Source organism: Micropterus salmoides, unplaced genomic scaffold, assembly GCF_014851395.1.
Source record: "Micropterus salmoides isolate LMB-PRFRI ecotype aquatic unplaced genomic scaffold, ASM1485139v1 Ms_hic_scaffold_19, whole genome shotgun sequence".
Lineage (NCBI taxonomy): Eukaryota > Metazoa > Chordata > Actinopteri > Centrarchiformes > Centrarchidae > Micropterus > Micropterus salmoides.
The window spans coordinates 1,771,611-1,788,124 of NW_024041039.1; the positions used below are offsets into that span (position 1 = coordinate 1,771,611).

Genomic DNA, 16,514 nt, shown 5'->3' on the forward strand with positions numbered 1-16,514 from the left:
ACCCGTTTGGGCTTACCAGGTGTGTCCAGAGTCTTTGTCCACCCCCTCACTCAACTGATCACCAGATTAGGTGACCGCCTCATCCCTCTTTTTACCCGAGTATCCAAAACATATGGCCTCCGTTTTAAATGGCACATGAAACTGATCATCGACCTTCGGCCTAGAGTGCTCTGGTACCACGTACACTTATGAGCATCTTTATGTTCAAACATGGTGTTTGTTATAATCCATGACTAGCACAGAAGTCTAACAAAAAACTACTGCTAGGGTTTGGATAAGGAACTGCTCCCAATCATCCCTCTTCAGGTGTCTTCATCATTGCCCAAGTCTCTCAGCAAAACTATGCAGTCTCCTGATCGAGCCCCATACAGGACTCAATTCAGGGTCTCCAAGAAGGCAGAATACTCTGAACTGCTGTTCTGTGCACATACAGCAGTCAGAATCCTGTCACAAACCCAGCCAACAGGCGCTCGCCGATGAGCCCTACATCTTTTAACTTGACTATATATATCTGACTTTATATATCAGTTACTTTACAAAGTAAGATTTTTACATACAAAAGTTATTAAGAGTGTAAAAAATATGATGTTTTGTTATGAACTAAGCTACCCAAGATTTTATACAGGTAGAGCTAGTACATTCGTTGATTGACAGAAATTTAATTGCCAACTGTTCTAATAATCATTTAATAATAATCAACTTTTTTTGCTTCCAGCTTCACAAATGTGAAGATTTGCTGCTTTTTTTCCTTTTCTTGCGGCTATTTTAAGAATTTTTACAGTCGATTAATGGAGAAAATAATCAGCAGAGTAATTCATAATGAAACAAGTCATTGTGGTGTTAGGAAAAGAATTGCTTCTGCTCACATTTATCTGGCAGCTTACTAGTAACTTTACAAAGTAAGATTTTTACACACAGAATAAAGAGATTAACAAATATTATGTTTTGTTATAAATTAAACTTCCCAACAGTTTATACAGGTACAGCTAGTACATTCGTTGATTGACAGAAATTAAATTGTGAAGTAATTTTTTCATGAAAAAAAATTTTTTTGGTTCCAGCAAGATTTTCTTTTCTTGCTGCTTTTTTCATCATTTGATTTACAGTTGATTAATGGAGAAAATATTCAGCAGATTAATCCATAATGCAACAAGTCAATAATTGCAGTCTGATACAAAATAGTTCAACCTCAACTAAAACAGTTAAATCCTGCTTGATCTAAATACATGAATAATATTAAATATACTATATAATATTATAACAGTCACATGAGATATTTTTAATTCTTCATTAAATACTTTTACTTTTTTACTATTTTCCTGATTATATTTACATACTTTTAGCTGTGGTTTAACTCCTGCTAGCTGAATCCATTCAGTAGCACTAACCTGTCAGACGTGAGACAATTCACCAGAAGAATTTCACCAGAAATAAGATATTTGTAACTGTCTAGATGACAATGAAAGTGAAAATGTACCAACCTGATCTGTGTACCCGACATGTTGGGCTGAAAACAGCATCCAGCAGTTTATGTTGTCGCTCACTTTCTCTTAAACGAGATATTTCCTCCTCATATTCTGCTATTGTTCTTTCAAACAGCCCAAATATCTCCTCAGCGGCCGCGTCGAGTCGCTGTTTCACCAACGATTTCAGCATTTGGAGTTTTGACATGCAGATCACGATGTAGAGAAAATGTCCTCAGCAGCTACTTAGTCAGTCAAAACAATCAGAATCAGTTAAAATCAGTTAAAATCAGTTTCTTCTCTTCCAAACAATCACCAAATGCTGCTGTTGCTAGGTTACAGCCTGTCATTCCATTTTCAGTTGGCATGCTAAGCTAACTTCAGCAGACAGTGAAGAAGAAGGTTTATTTGTCACATAACAGGTTGTAAAGTGAAATTAAGTTTGTGACTCCCTGCTGCTGTACAGTAATACAAAAGCAGTCATAAACTACAACACACCCTGTGTGTTGTACGCTCCACTCGAGCTACAGAGTGATGCATCTTACTTGTATAAAATCTTTGTTGGGAGTTGCACATGTGCAGTTCCCAGGTAAGGACTACTAGCCAATCAGAAGCAGAGAAGGGCGGGTCATAAGAAACAAGATAGTGTGATCCAAATCAAAGCCGCTTCAGACTGAGACCGTAACCTAGCAGATGGTATAAGTTACTCACAAGTCCACAACATCATTGTTCCACATCTGACCATCAGGACTAAACGTTGAACTGTTGCCGGTGTTCTGATGATCTATGCTGCCTTGCTGAAAAATGCTTCCATAGGGAAAATTGATAGACTGGGCTCTACTCGGCCCTGCTCCGTTTTCCATTGCAGGTAGTACTCAGAGATAGTACGTAGCTTGTCGTCATAGCGACGCCACACACAACTGCCGCGACGTAATGTTCAATGCGACACACACACACCAGCGATCCACACAGCTTTCTCCTTTTTAAGTTAAAACGTTTCAACCTTCCTCAGGATGTAAAGACAGATAAGCGGGATGAAAAGCTTCCAGCTGTGTTTTCCTCTGCCGTTGTTGCTGCAGCGGTCTGTGTGACGGCGGGAGCAGAGGGCTCTGTGAGCGGGCGGCTGGCCGGCCTCACGCTCCTCCCGCGGGTCACAGCTGGCTTCCCCCGCAGCCACTCACGGAGTTCCTCAACTCCAGAAATATTCATCACATTTTTGTTCCGCCATCACTTCTCGTAAAACTGTCAATATTGGAAATCTACACAGCTGATTTCTCACCTCAAAACTTCTCAGAAGTGGATTTAGTGATGAAACATGTATGAAAACTGTAACATATAAAACTTTCTGTTGCTGTTCACTGCTGCACTGTTTGACAAGTTCCCTTTCGAGGGGACTCGAACTGCGTCGGTGACAACACTATGGGAACGCCTCTGGGCGTGGCAGGGCTGAATCGTGAATGAAACTACTCCAATCCTATTGGTGTTGCTAAAACAGTAGCATGTGACTGCGTAACTGGAGGCGTACATAAGCACGCCGGCACACAGGACAAATCAGCTTTTTTCTAGTCAGCAGGCACTATGAGTATGTTTGAAAGCTCCCAAGGAAATTGTTGTCTTACCTGGAAGTCCTCACGAAGCAGAAGAGACCATGTCTGGTAACCAGTTCCGACAATGTGTTTTTCCATGCCCACGCTACATCACGGCTGGGAATAAACATGAGATGTATGTTTCCTGTCTGGGGATGTCGCACACCCAGGCAGCTCTCAAGGGGGCTGCCTGCCGCCATTGCGAGGCCCTGTCCCTGAGGGTGTTGAGGTCTCGTGCGGCTCTCTTTTCGGAAGACGGTCGGATGCGCTCTCCCCGTGGCTCAGGCCCCACGGTTGCTGAGGCGTCGCAGCGGCTGCGGTCGTGGGGATTGCAACGTGATATCTCAGAGGGCGTCGGGACGGCTGAGGCCTTTTCCCGATCCTTGTCTGCTGACTCTGCCTCCCCTCTTCCCCGTTCGGGAGCCCGTTTTTCGGCTTCTCCCACCCGAAGTATGAGTCCAGAGAGGCTCGCACAGTCTGATTCTGAGGAGTTAGACGTGCTTGGCATCATGGAGGATGACTTCCGGGAGCCGGGCCGACGTCGTCAGTCTGCGCACAGCTATGATGAACTATTGGATTTGGTGACGCGGGCTGTGGCCAAGTTGAATATTGGTTGGCCACAAGCGGTGCAGGAATCCTGGACCGGCAGTAAACTAGATGAGCGTTTTCTGCAGCACGACGCGCCGCCCCCCGATCCTTGCCATTTTTTCCTGATTTGCACAATGAGTTGTGTAAATCATGGAATAAACCCTTCTCTGCACGGCTGACTACTTCCCCTCTGCTGGATTACAGCAATGGGGCAGAGATCAAGCAGTGAGGCTACGGAGCGGTGCCTCGGGTTGAGGAGGCATTAGCGAGCTACCTCTCTCCCACCATAGCGTCATCTCTCAAGACGCTGGCGCTGCCCACCAAGCCATGACGGGCGACATCCGCTCTGGTGGGCAAGGCTTATATGGCGGCGGGTCGAGCAGGTGCAAGCCTGCACACTATGGCCATCCTGGCATACCAGGCCGATCTGCTAAAGGACTGTGACCAAGGGGGGGGGGGCCCTCTGAGGAGGATTTAGCGCTTCGAGTCACTAAAGAGCCAGTTCCACTGGCCGCTCCATGGCAGCATTGGTGGCCACGGAGCGCCATTTGTGGCTCAACCTTTTGGGCATCCAGGAGAAGGAAAAGGCTTTCCTCCTTGATGCGTCCCTCACAACTACTGGCCTGTTTGGTGAGGCAGTGGACACTGTCGTGAGCAGGTTCCAGCACGTCAAAACGCAGGGAGAGGCATTTGAGCAGTATCACCCCCGCCGGTCTGGGTCCAGGACTGCGACGGCTGAAGAGAGACGAGCTCAGCCCTCGTCTAGCTCCTACCGCCAGAGCCAGAAGCGAAGCGTTGCTTCCTGTGGTCCCCGTCAACAAACCTGGGACATGAGGTGGAGCTCTCGCCCACAGCCCCCTGAGAAGACGGATCTGAGGACCATCATTCGGTCCCCAGGTGGGCCCGGGGAAAGAGGTCCTGAGGTTTCGAGTAGGGGGGCCCACTACCACCCCCCCGCCTCCTCCCCACCGGCCACTAGCCCCGAGGGGCTTGCGAACATTTCCCCGTGGGTCCTGCCTACCGTAGTGGATGGCTACAGGCTGCAGTGCAGGCAGCCAGGTGTTGGGACAAGAAGTTCGCTCTCTGCTGTCCACTGTGGTTCTCCCTCTCGCCCCCAGCCCCCGCTAGGGCTGGATGCCATGGTGCAGACGTCTGTATGCTTTTCCCCCAATTGCTCTGCTCCCCGGGGGTTCTGGAGCGGGAGCGTCAGGTCGGTGTCCGCCTACTGCTCGTAGCACCGTTTTGGCCGACCTGAGAGGATTCTTGGACATAATACTGCTCCTGGAGGGCCCGCCCTGGCTGCTCCCTCTGAGGAGAGACCTGCTGTCCCAGGCGGAGGGCCAGGTCTTTCACCCGCGGCCCGCCCTGTGGCAGCTGTGGGGCCCTGAGGGGGCGCAGTTCCAACGACGCAGTTCGAGTTCCCTTGAACATCTCGGGTTACGTGTCTAACCCTTGTTCCCGAGAAGGGGAACGAGACACTGCGTTGATCCGCCACACCTCACCCTGCCTGGAGTGCCTTGCTTCATAGCGAAGAGCTGATGTGTCCTGTGTGCCGGCGTGCTTATATACGCCTCCAGTTACGCCGTCACACGCTACCGTTTTAGCAACACCAACAGGATTGGAGTAGTTTCATTCATGATTCAGCCCTGCCACGCCCTTCAGAGGCGTTCCCATAGTGTCGTCACCGACGCAGTGTCTCGTTCCCCTTCTCGGGCAACAAGGGTTACATACGTAACCCGAGACGTTCCTTCACCACCATGACACACACACACACACACACACACACACACACTATAGTTTATTCTGATTCGGTCTCTCAGAAAACATTCCTACTGATTATTATACTGATTGCTAGTGATGCATATAAACATTTATCAGTAAGAACTGATACAGCATTGGGAAGTAAGACCGCATTTAGAGATGGACTAACTGTTTTCAGGAGATTTGATTATTAAGAAAAATATAAAACTACACCAGCCTTAAGTCTTTAATTCTGTGTTTTTTTGTACTTTGTTTTGTTTATCAGAGGGGTGAGGCCCTTCTTTACATTCGGCCCTCCCTGGTGCACTGACCTGTTATCAGCACTAAGGCTCAGCAGTTAGTCACTCTTTGTGTTACTAACTGCAGCAGGTCGCTCCTCTGAGGTTTCACAAAGCTGCGGACATGAAAGCTGCTTTCTCCGCCATGTTTGTTTCTGTTAAAATATCTTTAAAGGCTGTGTTAACAGAATGAGCTCAACATGAAGTAACTGCACTATAAACAGCTGCAGTTCTGTTGTAGCTGTTTAAATTAAGATGTGTTGTCACAGAGGAATAAAAGCCCACATTTATTATTTGGCGAGAGCTCAAATTAATTTATGTATTTCCCAAAGTTTTTTTTTTTTTTTTAAAACAACAAATCAAATATTTTAAGCTCCTGATTGTGGAAGAAAAAGAAAACTTTACAATAAGGTTACACAACATATTCAGTAATTACCAGGGAATGAATGAGAACAGCAATTTATGGAGTAGCTAATGTTTACTTAATGATTAGATAATTATGAAACAAGTGAGGAACAAATCAGGGATTAATTCATTGTTGATGAATTGTTAAAGAGTACAACCCTGATAATGGAGGACATTATAGAAAGTGGTCAGTATGATCATTTCACAGATATTCATGAATTAATCATTAATGATTCATTAATATCAGATCTCCCAGTCTGTTCTTCAGTAACTCATCATCTTTTATTTTAGATTAAAAACTTTCTAAAGGAGTAATGTTAAATTTGGCACTCTTCGGTTAGATTCTACTCAGATTCTATTCTAAGTGGTTGCACCTCAACTGTTGGGGACACAAAGTCTTTTGAAAGGCAGAGAGCGGAGGGGGAAGTGGCTGCAGAGTTGAGTACCAGGCTGCAGAGAGGAGTGCCATGCACCTCCAATTAATGTTACCATAAAGAGATACTAATCTGTGTGGGGTTCGTCAGTGTTGTTAAATGATTTAAAGTTCATATTTAAGAACGTTTAGAGTCATCAATAATTACATTGTTGAGATTCACTAAAAAAAATAAAAAAAAGCCAGATCGCTCTCATCTCAGGGTGTCGCAAAAGGTTCCTTCAGCGTCTGTCTCATACAGACCGGAAGTGCTAACTAGTTACGTTTGTGAAGGAAAATAAGTGTAATAAATGTTTCAGGTAGTGAAAAGTAAACTACAGGATTGAGTCTTAAAAAAAGAATAATGTGAAAAAGTGAATTTTCTTGCATAATTAAATATCAAAGTGAATCTTATTTTATTGTAGATTCATTTCACAAAGCGAAATATTTCAAGCACCTTTTTTTGTTTTCATCTTGATTACGGTTTCCAACTCATAGAAATCAAACCTCCAGCATCTCAAAATGTATTTGAATTTTAGAATTAGTAATATATAATACAGAAATGTCAACCAGAGAAAAGCTCTCTAATCAGCTAACTCGAGGTTTCTAATGTCTCAGTTTGGTTCTGGTGCTCAAAATAACTTCTAGATTAAGCTGTGTGAGGCATCAGGACCTCAACAAGAACCGATCACTAAAAAACATCTAAATATCAAAGTACCAAGATAATAATCTGGCTCAGCGCTGTTGATAGCAGTCACGTTATTCAACACAGCGGGGTGGCGAATTACCTAATACTCCAAAGCAGCAATACAGTCATGGCTGACGCTTTACAAGCTAAATAGCTGCCATCAAATGTAATTAAGGAATCTGGGTCCGTGCACGTTCTGACCACAAAACCAAGAAACAGAAAACTACGGGGTTTTTGTTTGTCGTTTCATACCTTATTTCTGTTTTTGGTTCCTAAATCCTAAAATGAAAAAAAAAAAAAAAAAACAATTAAAATTAAACCCTATATTAAAATAAAAGCCAGGCTTGTGGAACAGTCATTCTGTAACATAATGCAGAACGTTAGGTGTGATGTTTTTTGTTCACTTTTGGTGCCATGAACCATCATGCACCTGGAATGCTTTGAGATCGGAAGTCTGTAGTTTCAACTGGGAAATCTCCGAGTTCTGAGATACATATGGTTGATTTTACTTTTCTAGTTGTTGAAGTTACCACAATCGGCACACTAAAAAGATAATGACAAGACAAAATATACTGTGGAAGGAATAGCGAGCACAGAAAGGAGAATAAAAGTATTCTCTTCATCTGATGATATTTTATGAAAATCAACACTTTTCTTCATCAACTGCTCTGAATGACAGCATCAATTTAGAAAGGTCTGACAGTGAAAGTGTTTCCCATTAATGGATGCTGAACCAGTCCTGCACATGAAGAAGATATTTCTAATTAAAAACAGTCAAATTATTTGAAGCAGTTCAGCACACAGGATTTAAAAGAACGGTGCATCCAACCGATTTGAAATTGATAATCAAAGCACACATTGAGAGGTTAGGCCTGAAACATTTAATAGCAATACAACATCAGGAATAATGTATAATCCAACATTGACACTTGAAGTTTTCTCCTTTTTGATGTCAAAACAGTCGAAACAAGATTTGGACTGTAAAAAAACCCCAAAGGCTCCTCATTAAAGAAACATCCTGAATCTGAAATCCTACCTGATCTAATCTCAGACAGTGTTTAGGACTTTCTCCAGTCTCCTGTCTCCTCATTTACTCTCAAAGCATTTTGCACACTCGTGCTTAAAGACTTCATATGGTCTGTAGTATTCGCCTCCATTGAACACATACACTCGCTGCTCATTAAGAGTAGTTACATATAAATCATTGAAGGATTTGCACGGAGGCAGGACTTTATCACACTTGCAGCATCTCAGGCGGTCACCCATATTACATTCTGCTGGTAACCGGTCTCCTCCTCTTGATCCCTGATTGGCTTATTAAAGCAGGATGCACACTCGTACATATTATCGGCGCCAACCGGTCTGTAGTATTCTCCTCCATTGAACACATACACAAGCTGCCCATGAACAGTACTTTTGTGGAAATCATCGAAGGATTTGCACGGAGGCAGGACTTTATCACACTTGCAGCATCTCAGGCGGTCACCCATATTACATTCTGCTGGTAACCCGGTCTCCTCTCTCCTCCTCTTGATCCCTGATTGGCTTATTAAAGCAGGATGCACACTCGTACATATTATCAGCGCCAACCGGTCTGTAGTATATACCATGAACAGTACTTTTGTGGAAATCATCGAAGGATTTGCACGGAGGCAGGACTATATCACACTTGCAGCATCTCAGGTTTTCGCCCATGTTACTTTCTGACGGTACGTTCCCCATTTTTAACGTTTTTTCAGCACTTAAGTGGTGATTTTTGTGTCCAACCTGTGGTTTCCTGAAAATAAAAAAGATATATCTGAATGACTTGATGATACAACAACTAACTCACTCATAACAGGAACTCCTGCTGCTTTGACTCTTGGTGAAAAGGAAAACAAGACAACATTTACTGTTTATGTATTAGAACATTGTCAGAAATCAACCAACGTCCTCGCCAACCTATACATGGGTGCAAAAACAACTCTACACTTCAAACTAATCAATAACTGCTTTTTCTCATTGGTCAGGTAGAATGAGAGCAGTAAGCTGCCATCAGCTGATCCACTTCTAGCATCAGTCCACTAGATGGCCTCATGGAGCCGATGGAGGATGTTACTGCTCTGCTTCATGGAGATCTAAACTGAATGGCACTTTGTGAGGCAGCCATGTTTCATCTGGACATTTGGATGATTGTGTGAAACCAGATAAGCTGCAGGTATCAGCGGGAGGTGGGGTTGTAGTTGCACACTGAAGAGTCAGATTAACTTTACTCCTCCTCCCCTCAAACCTGCATCTGACAGAAAACAGACCTTAAACTTTCCCGTGTTCCACAACTGTTAAACCTTTTGTTGAAGCAAAGAAGCCGGCTTGGTTTGTTAGTTTAGTTTTTACAGTGAAGGCGACTAAAAGCACAAAAGGAAACACATTCAAACTGACTTCTCTCCTGCTCAGCTCCCCTTTAACATAGAAAAGCCAGAAGAGAAAACTGAGAGGAAAAATGCCTCAGAGCTGAATCAATAAAAAGGTCGACTGCAACCTGCTGATTAATGTGTACAAAGTGGTAAAAAAGTCTGGCAGCCAAAACTTTCAAACAGTGCTCATTGATTTACCATAAATAATATTCTTCTACAATTAGAAATAATAACGAGCTTGTTCAAAAGGAGATTTATCATGATTGAACCATAGTTCGCCATGATATGTCTATAGACATCAGAAATCCTCTTACTGAAGTTAGGAGGCCCCAGACAGTTCAACAACCTCACAATCATTTGAAACCAGTTCCTTTGTCCGTCTGTCATCATTGAAATCAAACATTTATCAGATATGAAAGCTTTACAAAGATCACTCACCCTGTGAATGTCGTCTCGCTGGTGTCTCCTCCAAGTCTGTCTGTGAAAACAGAGACCTAATCCTTTATTTTAAAGGCGACTCCACCCAAATATGGGCCAGACCAGATATCAGTGCCATCTGAGCGGGCAAAACCTTATCTATAATAAATTGTTTATAGAGTCAATATAAGTTAATTAATACAAGAGCCTTTCCTCTGAAGCAGCTCTTCATATTTATTGGACTTGTTATTTTCCTGTTAGTGGCCAAGTTGTTTCTAAAAATCACAGCCAATATTAGATTAAAAGTGAGTAATCTTAAACTGTATTTATATCTATTCTAAATCTATTTATAAAGGATGTTCATTGGTATACAAGTAATGTGTTTGAATCTGGATACACATTTTGTGGTTTTCAAATGAAAAATGCTCTTAAAGTGTGAACATATATTGGCAAGTGAAAAATCAGAGTTTGTGCACAAAAAGTCTGGATATGCATACGGCGGTGTGGCGGTGATACGCCAATACCAGCCTGTGCTTTTAGTGTACGGGGAGTACGTGACGTAGTATAAAGAGAAGGAACGGAGTTGGTTGGGGTGGGTGGATGGGTTAAACAGACAGAACTTTCCCACAGGTCATGTGTGAAACCTAAACCCGACCAAAGTGAGCCTCGCTGGTGACTTCATAACCGTTCAGGTGCCGACGCATTTGCTAGCCACAGATGTTATTGGGAAAGATCGGCGAATTACCTGCATGAAAACTCAAGTTTTAAAGTCATGTTACTCGGATGCAGATTGATGGGATCCCTGCAAAATCAAGTAGCTGGTTGTTGATTTTAAGAAGGATGTAAGGACACACCCCAGTGGAGCTGAGGTGGAGCAGGTGAACAGTTTGAGGTTCCTGCAGAAAACCTGACATGGTCATCTCACATTTCCACAGTACAGGTACAGAGTGCTCAGAAACCAACGCATTCTCACTCCCAAGTTGTCGCATATGATGCCTTGGTTAAGATCAGTCGTGTCACTTTGTAACACACTGGGGAGCCCCTCAGTGTCACAGTTCAACGCAGCCGGTAGCCCTGTGGCGTCATTTTTGAAGGTAGGTGTACAGAAAGGTCAGAGTGAGAAGGTGGAGCTCCAGAAACCGGACTTTCACCCAGGTGTTCATTTCCTGTGCGAGACAAAAAGTCAGTGGTTTATTTTACTTACTACTAACTGACCATGGAGCCCTACAAGTTGATAAACGAGATACAGAAGTATGTGCTCACCTCATCCTCAGCACTGCACCATGTGAAATAGTTTTGTTTCTATGACTTATGTTACCATTTACCCTACATGCCTTTTGTACATAATGTTTGTTTTTGGAGTAGCACAAAGGGAACTGCAACTTAATGTCGAGACACACCTTGTGTTGTAAATGCTATCTACCTGTACCCAATCAGTTCCACTGAAATCAGAGTTTCCAGACTGACCTATATCATTAAACCTACAGGTTGTTAAAAATAAGTGCATCATTAACTCTACAGGTCCTTCCAGGTCAGTATCTCTGACTGCAGACCAAGATAAATCTGCAAGCAGAGATCCAGTTAAGATACTGGATTAAGTTTCCACCACTGCTCACAGGGACAGGACACCATGCAAACTACCAGGTGTGTTTATTTAACACCACAGGGCGGTATAACAAGATCAAGTTAGAGTTATCAGCCGTAACATTATGATCACTAACAGGTAAATTGAACAACAGTGATTATTGGGTTACCATGGCACCCGTCAGTGGGTGGGACAGATCAGACGGCAGGTGAACATTGTGTCCTCATAGTTGAACTGTCAGCAGGAAAAATGGGCAGCGACTCTGACAAGGACCCAACTGCGATGGCTAGACGACGACGGTCAGAGCATCTCCAAACTGGTCTGCAGTGGTCAGTACCTTTCAGAAGTGCTCCAATGAAGGAAAAGCCATGAGCCGGTGACGGTCATTTGTGACTAAGGCTCTCTGATGCATGTGGGTAGCTGAAACTGGCCTCCAATAGAGGAGCAACTGTAGGTCAAACAGCTGAAGAAGTTAATGCTGAGATAAAAAAGGTGTCAGAACATGCCTCATGACGAGTCCATGCCTCACCGGGTCAGGGGTCTCATTTATAACTGTGTACGTACGAAACTGGGCTGGAAACGAGCGTACGCCACTTCCCAAGCTAAGGTTGTCATGTAAACACCAACACACACACACTGTTTTAATAAAGTTGAGTCAAAAGTACAAAAGTTGGGCATCGGAGAGCTTTGATAGCTTAACTGAAACATGAACATTAGTTTTTGTGAATTGACATGTTTTCCATTGATGTTTCATTGTTGTAAATATAGCCACTGCTAAATCTGTTACATGTTATGTTTCACATTGATACAGTCAAAATCATAATCCAGAGTCAAAGTCCTCGTTTACACATACCCGGCCAATAAAGCCGATTCCGATGTTTTAGTTTTTGCATGTTGAACTCCTTTCAACTTTGCACCGTTACACAGATGACGGAAATACAATTTGGATTTAATATAAACACATATGCAGGAAGCAACATATTTTCAAGTCAGTGCGTCATTAGCTTAGGTAACCTTCAGAGTCCGTAAGAAGCCCTGTAGTTTGCTAGTGCGCAGCAACCCAAAAGAGGCCAACACTAGCAGCACATCGGCCGTGAGGCTGTAGGGTTAAATCGACATGCATACAATTATGGCCGTATTGTTTTCACAGGTTTCCATCCACATAAGTGAAAACAAAGTATCCCCCTTGGAGAAAAGGACTATATATTTTAGTGGAAACTATGCCTTTTCAACAAAGTAACAAAAAAGAATGAATGGGGAAGGGGTTTTAAATAGAAACAAATAGGGGTTCTCAGGCAGCAGGTAATTTTACAGTTACATTTAAACACCAGGGCTGCTTTAGGCACTATGTCAACCCTGAACTAAAGGGCCAGAGTACTCTTACTTATTCCCGCACTTAACAAAAGCAGATCCCAAAGGACAGGGTTTGTCTGCACACATTGTACAGGGGGTCAGAATGCTTCAGGTAAAAGCCACCAGTGTGCTGGTATGCCCCTCTTCTTATGCCCTCCAGAATGTGCGTCGCCACATCCTGATTGGCCCAGAGGAAATCACCCAGCTGCACTCAATCCCTGCTGAGGAGTCAGTGCGACACTCCCTGTGCAGCAGGTGCTCTGAATGATCCCTAATCAAGAAGTAGAGCAAGGCAAAGCAATTTTATTTATATAGCACCTTCCAAACAATACAGTCATTCAAAGTGCTTTCCAGACACAAAGATACAAAACCAGATACCAAGGTATAATATAGAGCTAGATAGATGTGCAATATATCATAAACTCAAGATTAACACAATAAACATCTGTCTCTCAAAGTGCATTACATATGCAAGAGAGCAAATGAAAACGAAAGAAAAAGAGATGAAATGCTGTGAAAAGAGATAAAAAGTTGATATTAAAACACAATTAAAATTATATATTAATGATGTATATAATTAAAAGAGAAAGAAAAGAAAAGACTTGGATTGAGCTAAAAAATACTTATATATGATTTTAAAGGTTAAAAAGGCCTCAGAGAACAGGAATGTTTTAAGACCTGACTTAAAGGACTGTAATGTGCTAGCTAGTCTCAGGTGCTTTGGGAGTTTGTTCCTGGCACGAGGAGCATAAAAACAGAAAGCTGCTTCTCCATGTTTTGTTCTTGTGGAGGGAACTACAAGCGGCCCAGCATCTGAAGATCCACTAAAGATGCATGCATGATTTTCTCTGAGGTCCTCCTTGGACATTTAGATTCTTGATTTTTGATATTTTTAGGTGACTTTGGAATGGTTTTGATGTGGCTGTTACGTAAAGGTTTGTACTGGGCCAGTATAACTTGAATAGTGAACTTTCTCCTTTACCAATTGTGTCAGTAAGGAAACTTTTTAAAATAATTGTTAAACAACACAAACTGTCTTTTGAAAGCACCACTCTCATGCTGGGCTCTAGTAGCAACATTAATGTTCTCTGTGACCTTTTGAAAGATATGGGAATCATAGGGATTAATTGTTTAGCCCCTCAATTAATGTCCATTGACCTGGCTGTCTGTCCCAGGACAGAAAGACATGCTGTAGATGTTGCGTACACAGTATGAACAATCAGGTTGACAAGATTATAGCTAGTTTGTAAACATTAACAATACGGATACAGCAGGAAGTCACTGTCGGATAGTCAACACAAGAGTTGATTGTGATAAAACATACAGACGAGGACAAATGAGAGGAAACAGAAAGAGATACATCAAATGAAGATGTTACATCTGGCTAACTGGCTGGTGAGGATGAAAATTATGTGAATAGAAATATGGCCTTTAGTCACCAGATCTCATCCAGTTTCACACCTGTGCAAGATTTTGGAGCAACGTGTAAGACAATGCTGTCCACCACCAGCGCCATAAGACCATGATAAAACCTGTATGTTTAGATCTATATTACGTTTATTTCACCTCACGCTAATGTGAGATGTTGTAATGTCTGACATTTGGTATATTATCAGAGAAACTCAGGAGGATTTTCAACAAACACAACATCCCTGTGTTTTTTAAACCCAAGAACACACTAAGACAGATGCTGGTCCACCCCAAAGACCGCACACCAAACACAAGAAAAGCAATCTAGTGTATGCGGTCCAATGCAGTGAGGAACGCACAGACCTGTATATGGGGAGACTAAACAACCACTACACAAACGCATGGCTCAACACAGAAGGGCCAACCTCAGGTCAAGACTCTGCAGTCTACTTACATCTGAAGGACAGAGGACACTCGTTTGAGGACCACCAGGTGCACATTTTAGACAGAGAAGATGGATGGTTTGAAAGAGGTGTCAAGGAAGCATCTACACCAGGGTGAGAAGCCGTCATTGAACAGGGGAGGGGGTCTACGCCACCACTTATCCCCACTTACAATGCTGTCCTTTCATCACTTCCCAGGAAACTCGACAAACGTAACCTATTGGCCTCAGGTGAAGATGCCAACGATGGTCGTTCAGTCTTGGCCACAGGTAGTCTTAACGACTGTAACGACTGTCGTCACAGCAAGGAACACTAACGAACCAGCGGTATCGATGACCTGGCCAACGACCCCACTGAGGTTAAATAGCTGAGTTCCCTGCCAGTCAGTCAGAACTAAAGAAGCCTTTGGATGAGGGACGAAACGTCAGTATCTTCAACCAAGTCCAGTTGCCCTTGACTTAACCTTCGTTGGACAGTATATTCTCAAGTTTGCATGTTTGTATTTACTGTGCTGGGTGAATTCACTGATTTTAAGGACATTTCGGACGACAGGTGTCTTGGAATTTGCTGTAGTTGACAGAAGGAGTCAGGGGCAGGGAGCTAACATTAGTTTCTGTCCTGACGGCAGGAGGAGTGTTATTTTTGCTGTCCTTGTTGAACTGGGATATGATGTGCTGGCTGAGAGCCTACCACAGTGGCCATGCATACTGTTTTTCCCTGATTCACACCTGTTTGGTGTCTCAGTCTTTCTTTCTTAAATGGATTTGATAGATCCTTTGTGTCTTTACCTCTCTATCTTTGTGCATCACCCTCACCTTCTCTACACACCCTTTTCACTCTCGTCTTTTGATCCATCCTCTCTTGCTATCTCATTTTAAGCTTTAAATGGAGTCCATTATATTGTCAGTTGCCCGGCTTTACTGTGGGTAAATCCTTGTTAAAACTTGAGGATTGATGCAAGTGTGCCCTTAAACCACTATAGAAATGTACTTTTCAATACAATTACCTCCCCATCCAACACATTTATTGTTACCCTTCTTCCTGAAAGTTTAAGTGGGTTGTAAAATAAAACCGTCTTGCCGCATCCAAAACTACCATCTCTTTCGTGAAAGGCTGCTCAGATGAACGTTAGACAGAGCTATTTACTGCTAACGATGACGGTCACAGAACTCGGTGGACTACTTGGGGCAGATACCGATACTGAGATAATTGAGATTTTAAAAAGCAGATTGGCTGATATACATAACAACATGACTGATGTTTCTTGTGACCAAGAAATACTGAGTGAGATATTTTACAGTTGAAAACTAAACTTGGAGGCCAAACTCTAATTGCAAACTGCTGTAAGTTGTCTCAAACATCTCTTTCTGCATTGTTCTTTATTGGCCAACATAGTTTATTTATAGTTAAATTAACTTACCGGTAACCATAAAAATGTAGATCTAAATATAATCTTAATGGCATTCTATTGAAACAATAGGTGGGATATTTCATAGTAGAAAAACAGTCAGGGAGATGTTGACACACCCGTGCAGTTTTTAGAAATAACCACAAATAATTCCAACCACCTGTGTGGGTGCACAGGACCATGGCTGAGAATGTCACTGATATACTGCTGATGGTTTATTGAATTTAGAGTTTGAACCTGGTACAAGCATTTATGATAAGAATGCATCATTATATAACATTCATCTTAACTAATTAACCGCAAGAAATTTCCCCAGACCGAATC

The 16,514-nt window shown here is 42.8% G+C and overlaps 1 protein-coding gene and 1 long non-coding RNA gene across 3 annotated transcripts in view; both read right to left on the minus strand.

Moving 5' to 3' along the window:
- LOC119910913 (zinc finger protein 45-like) overlaps positions 1 to 1,735 on the minus strand; it is a 3,885-nt gene extending 2,150 nt beyond the window's left edge. The window contains exon 1 of the mRNA XM_038729761.1: positions 1,482 to 1,735. Within this exon, the coding sequence (XP_038585689.1) occupies positions 1,482 to 1,671 (190 nt within the window). The 5' untranslated portion in view covers positions 1,672 to 1,735. The remainder of the gene's footprint in view (positions 1 to 1,481) is intronic.
- A 6,316-nt stretch (positions 1,736 to 8,051) lies between these two features.
- Positions 8,052 to 16,514, minus strand: part of LOC119910894 — a 15,893-nt gene continuing 7,430 nt past the window's right edge. The window contains exons 1-2 of one of the 2 annotated variants that reach the window (XR_005445710.1): positions 10,013 to 10,430; positions 8,052 to 8,958 (exon numbers count right to left, since the gene is read on the minus strand). This is a non-coding gene — a long non-coding RNA (uncharacterized LOC119910894). Of the gene's footprint in view, positions 8,959 to 10,012; positions 10,431 to 16,514 lie in introns of those variants that run through there. The other variant, XR_005445711.1, reaches the window with a different exon arrangement.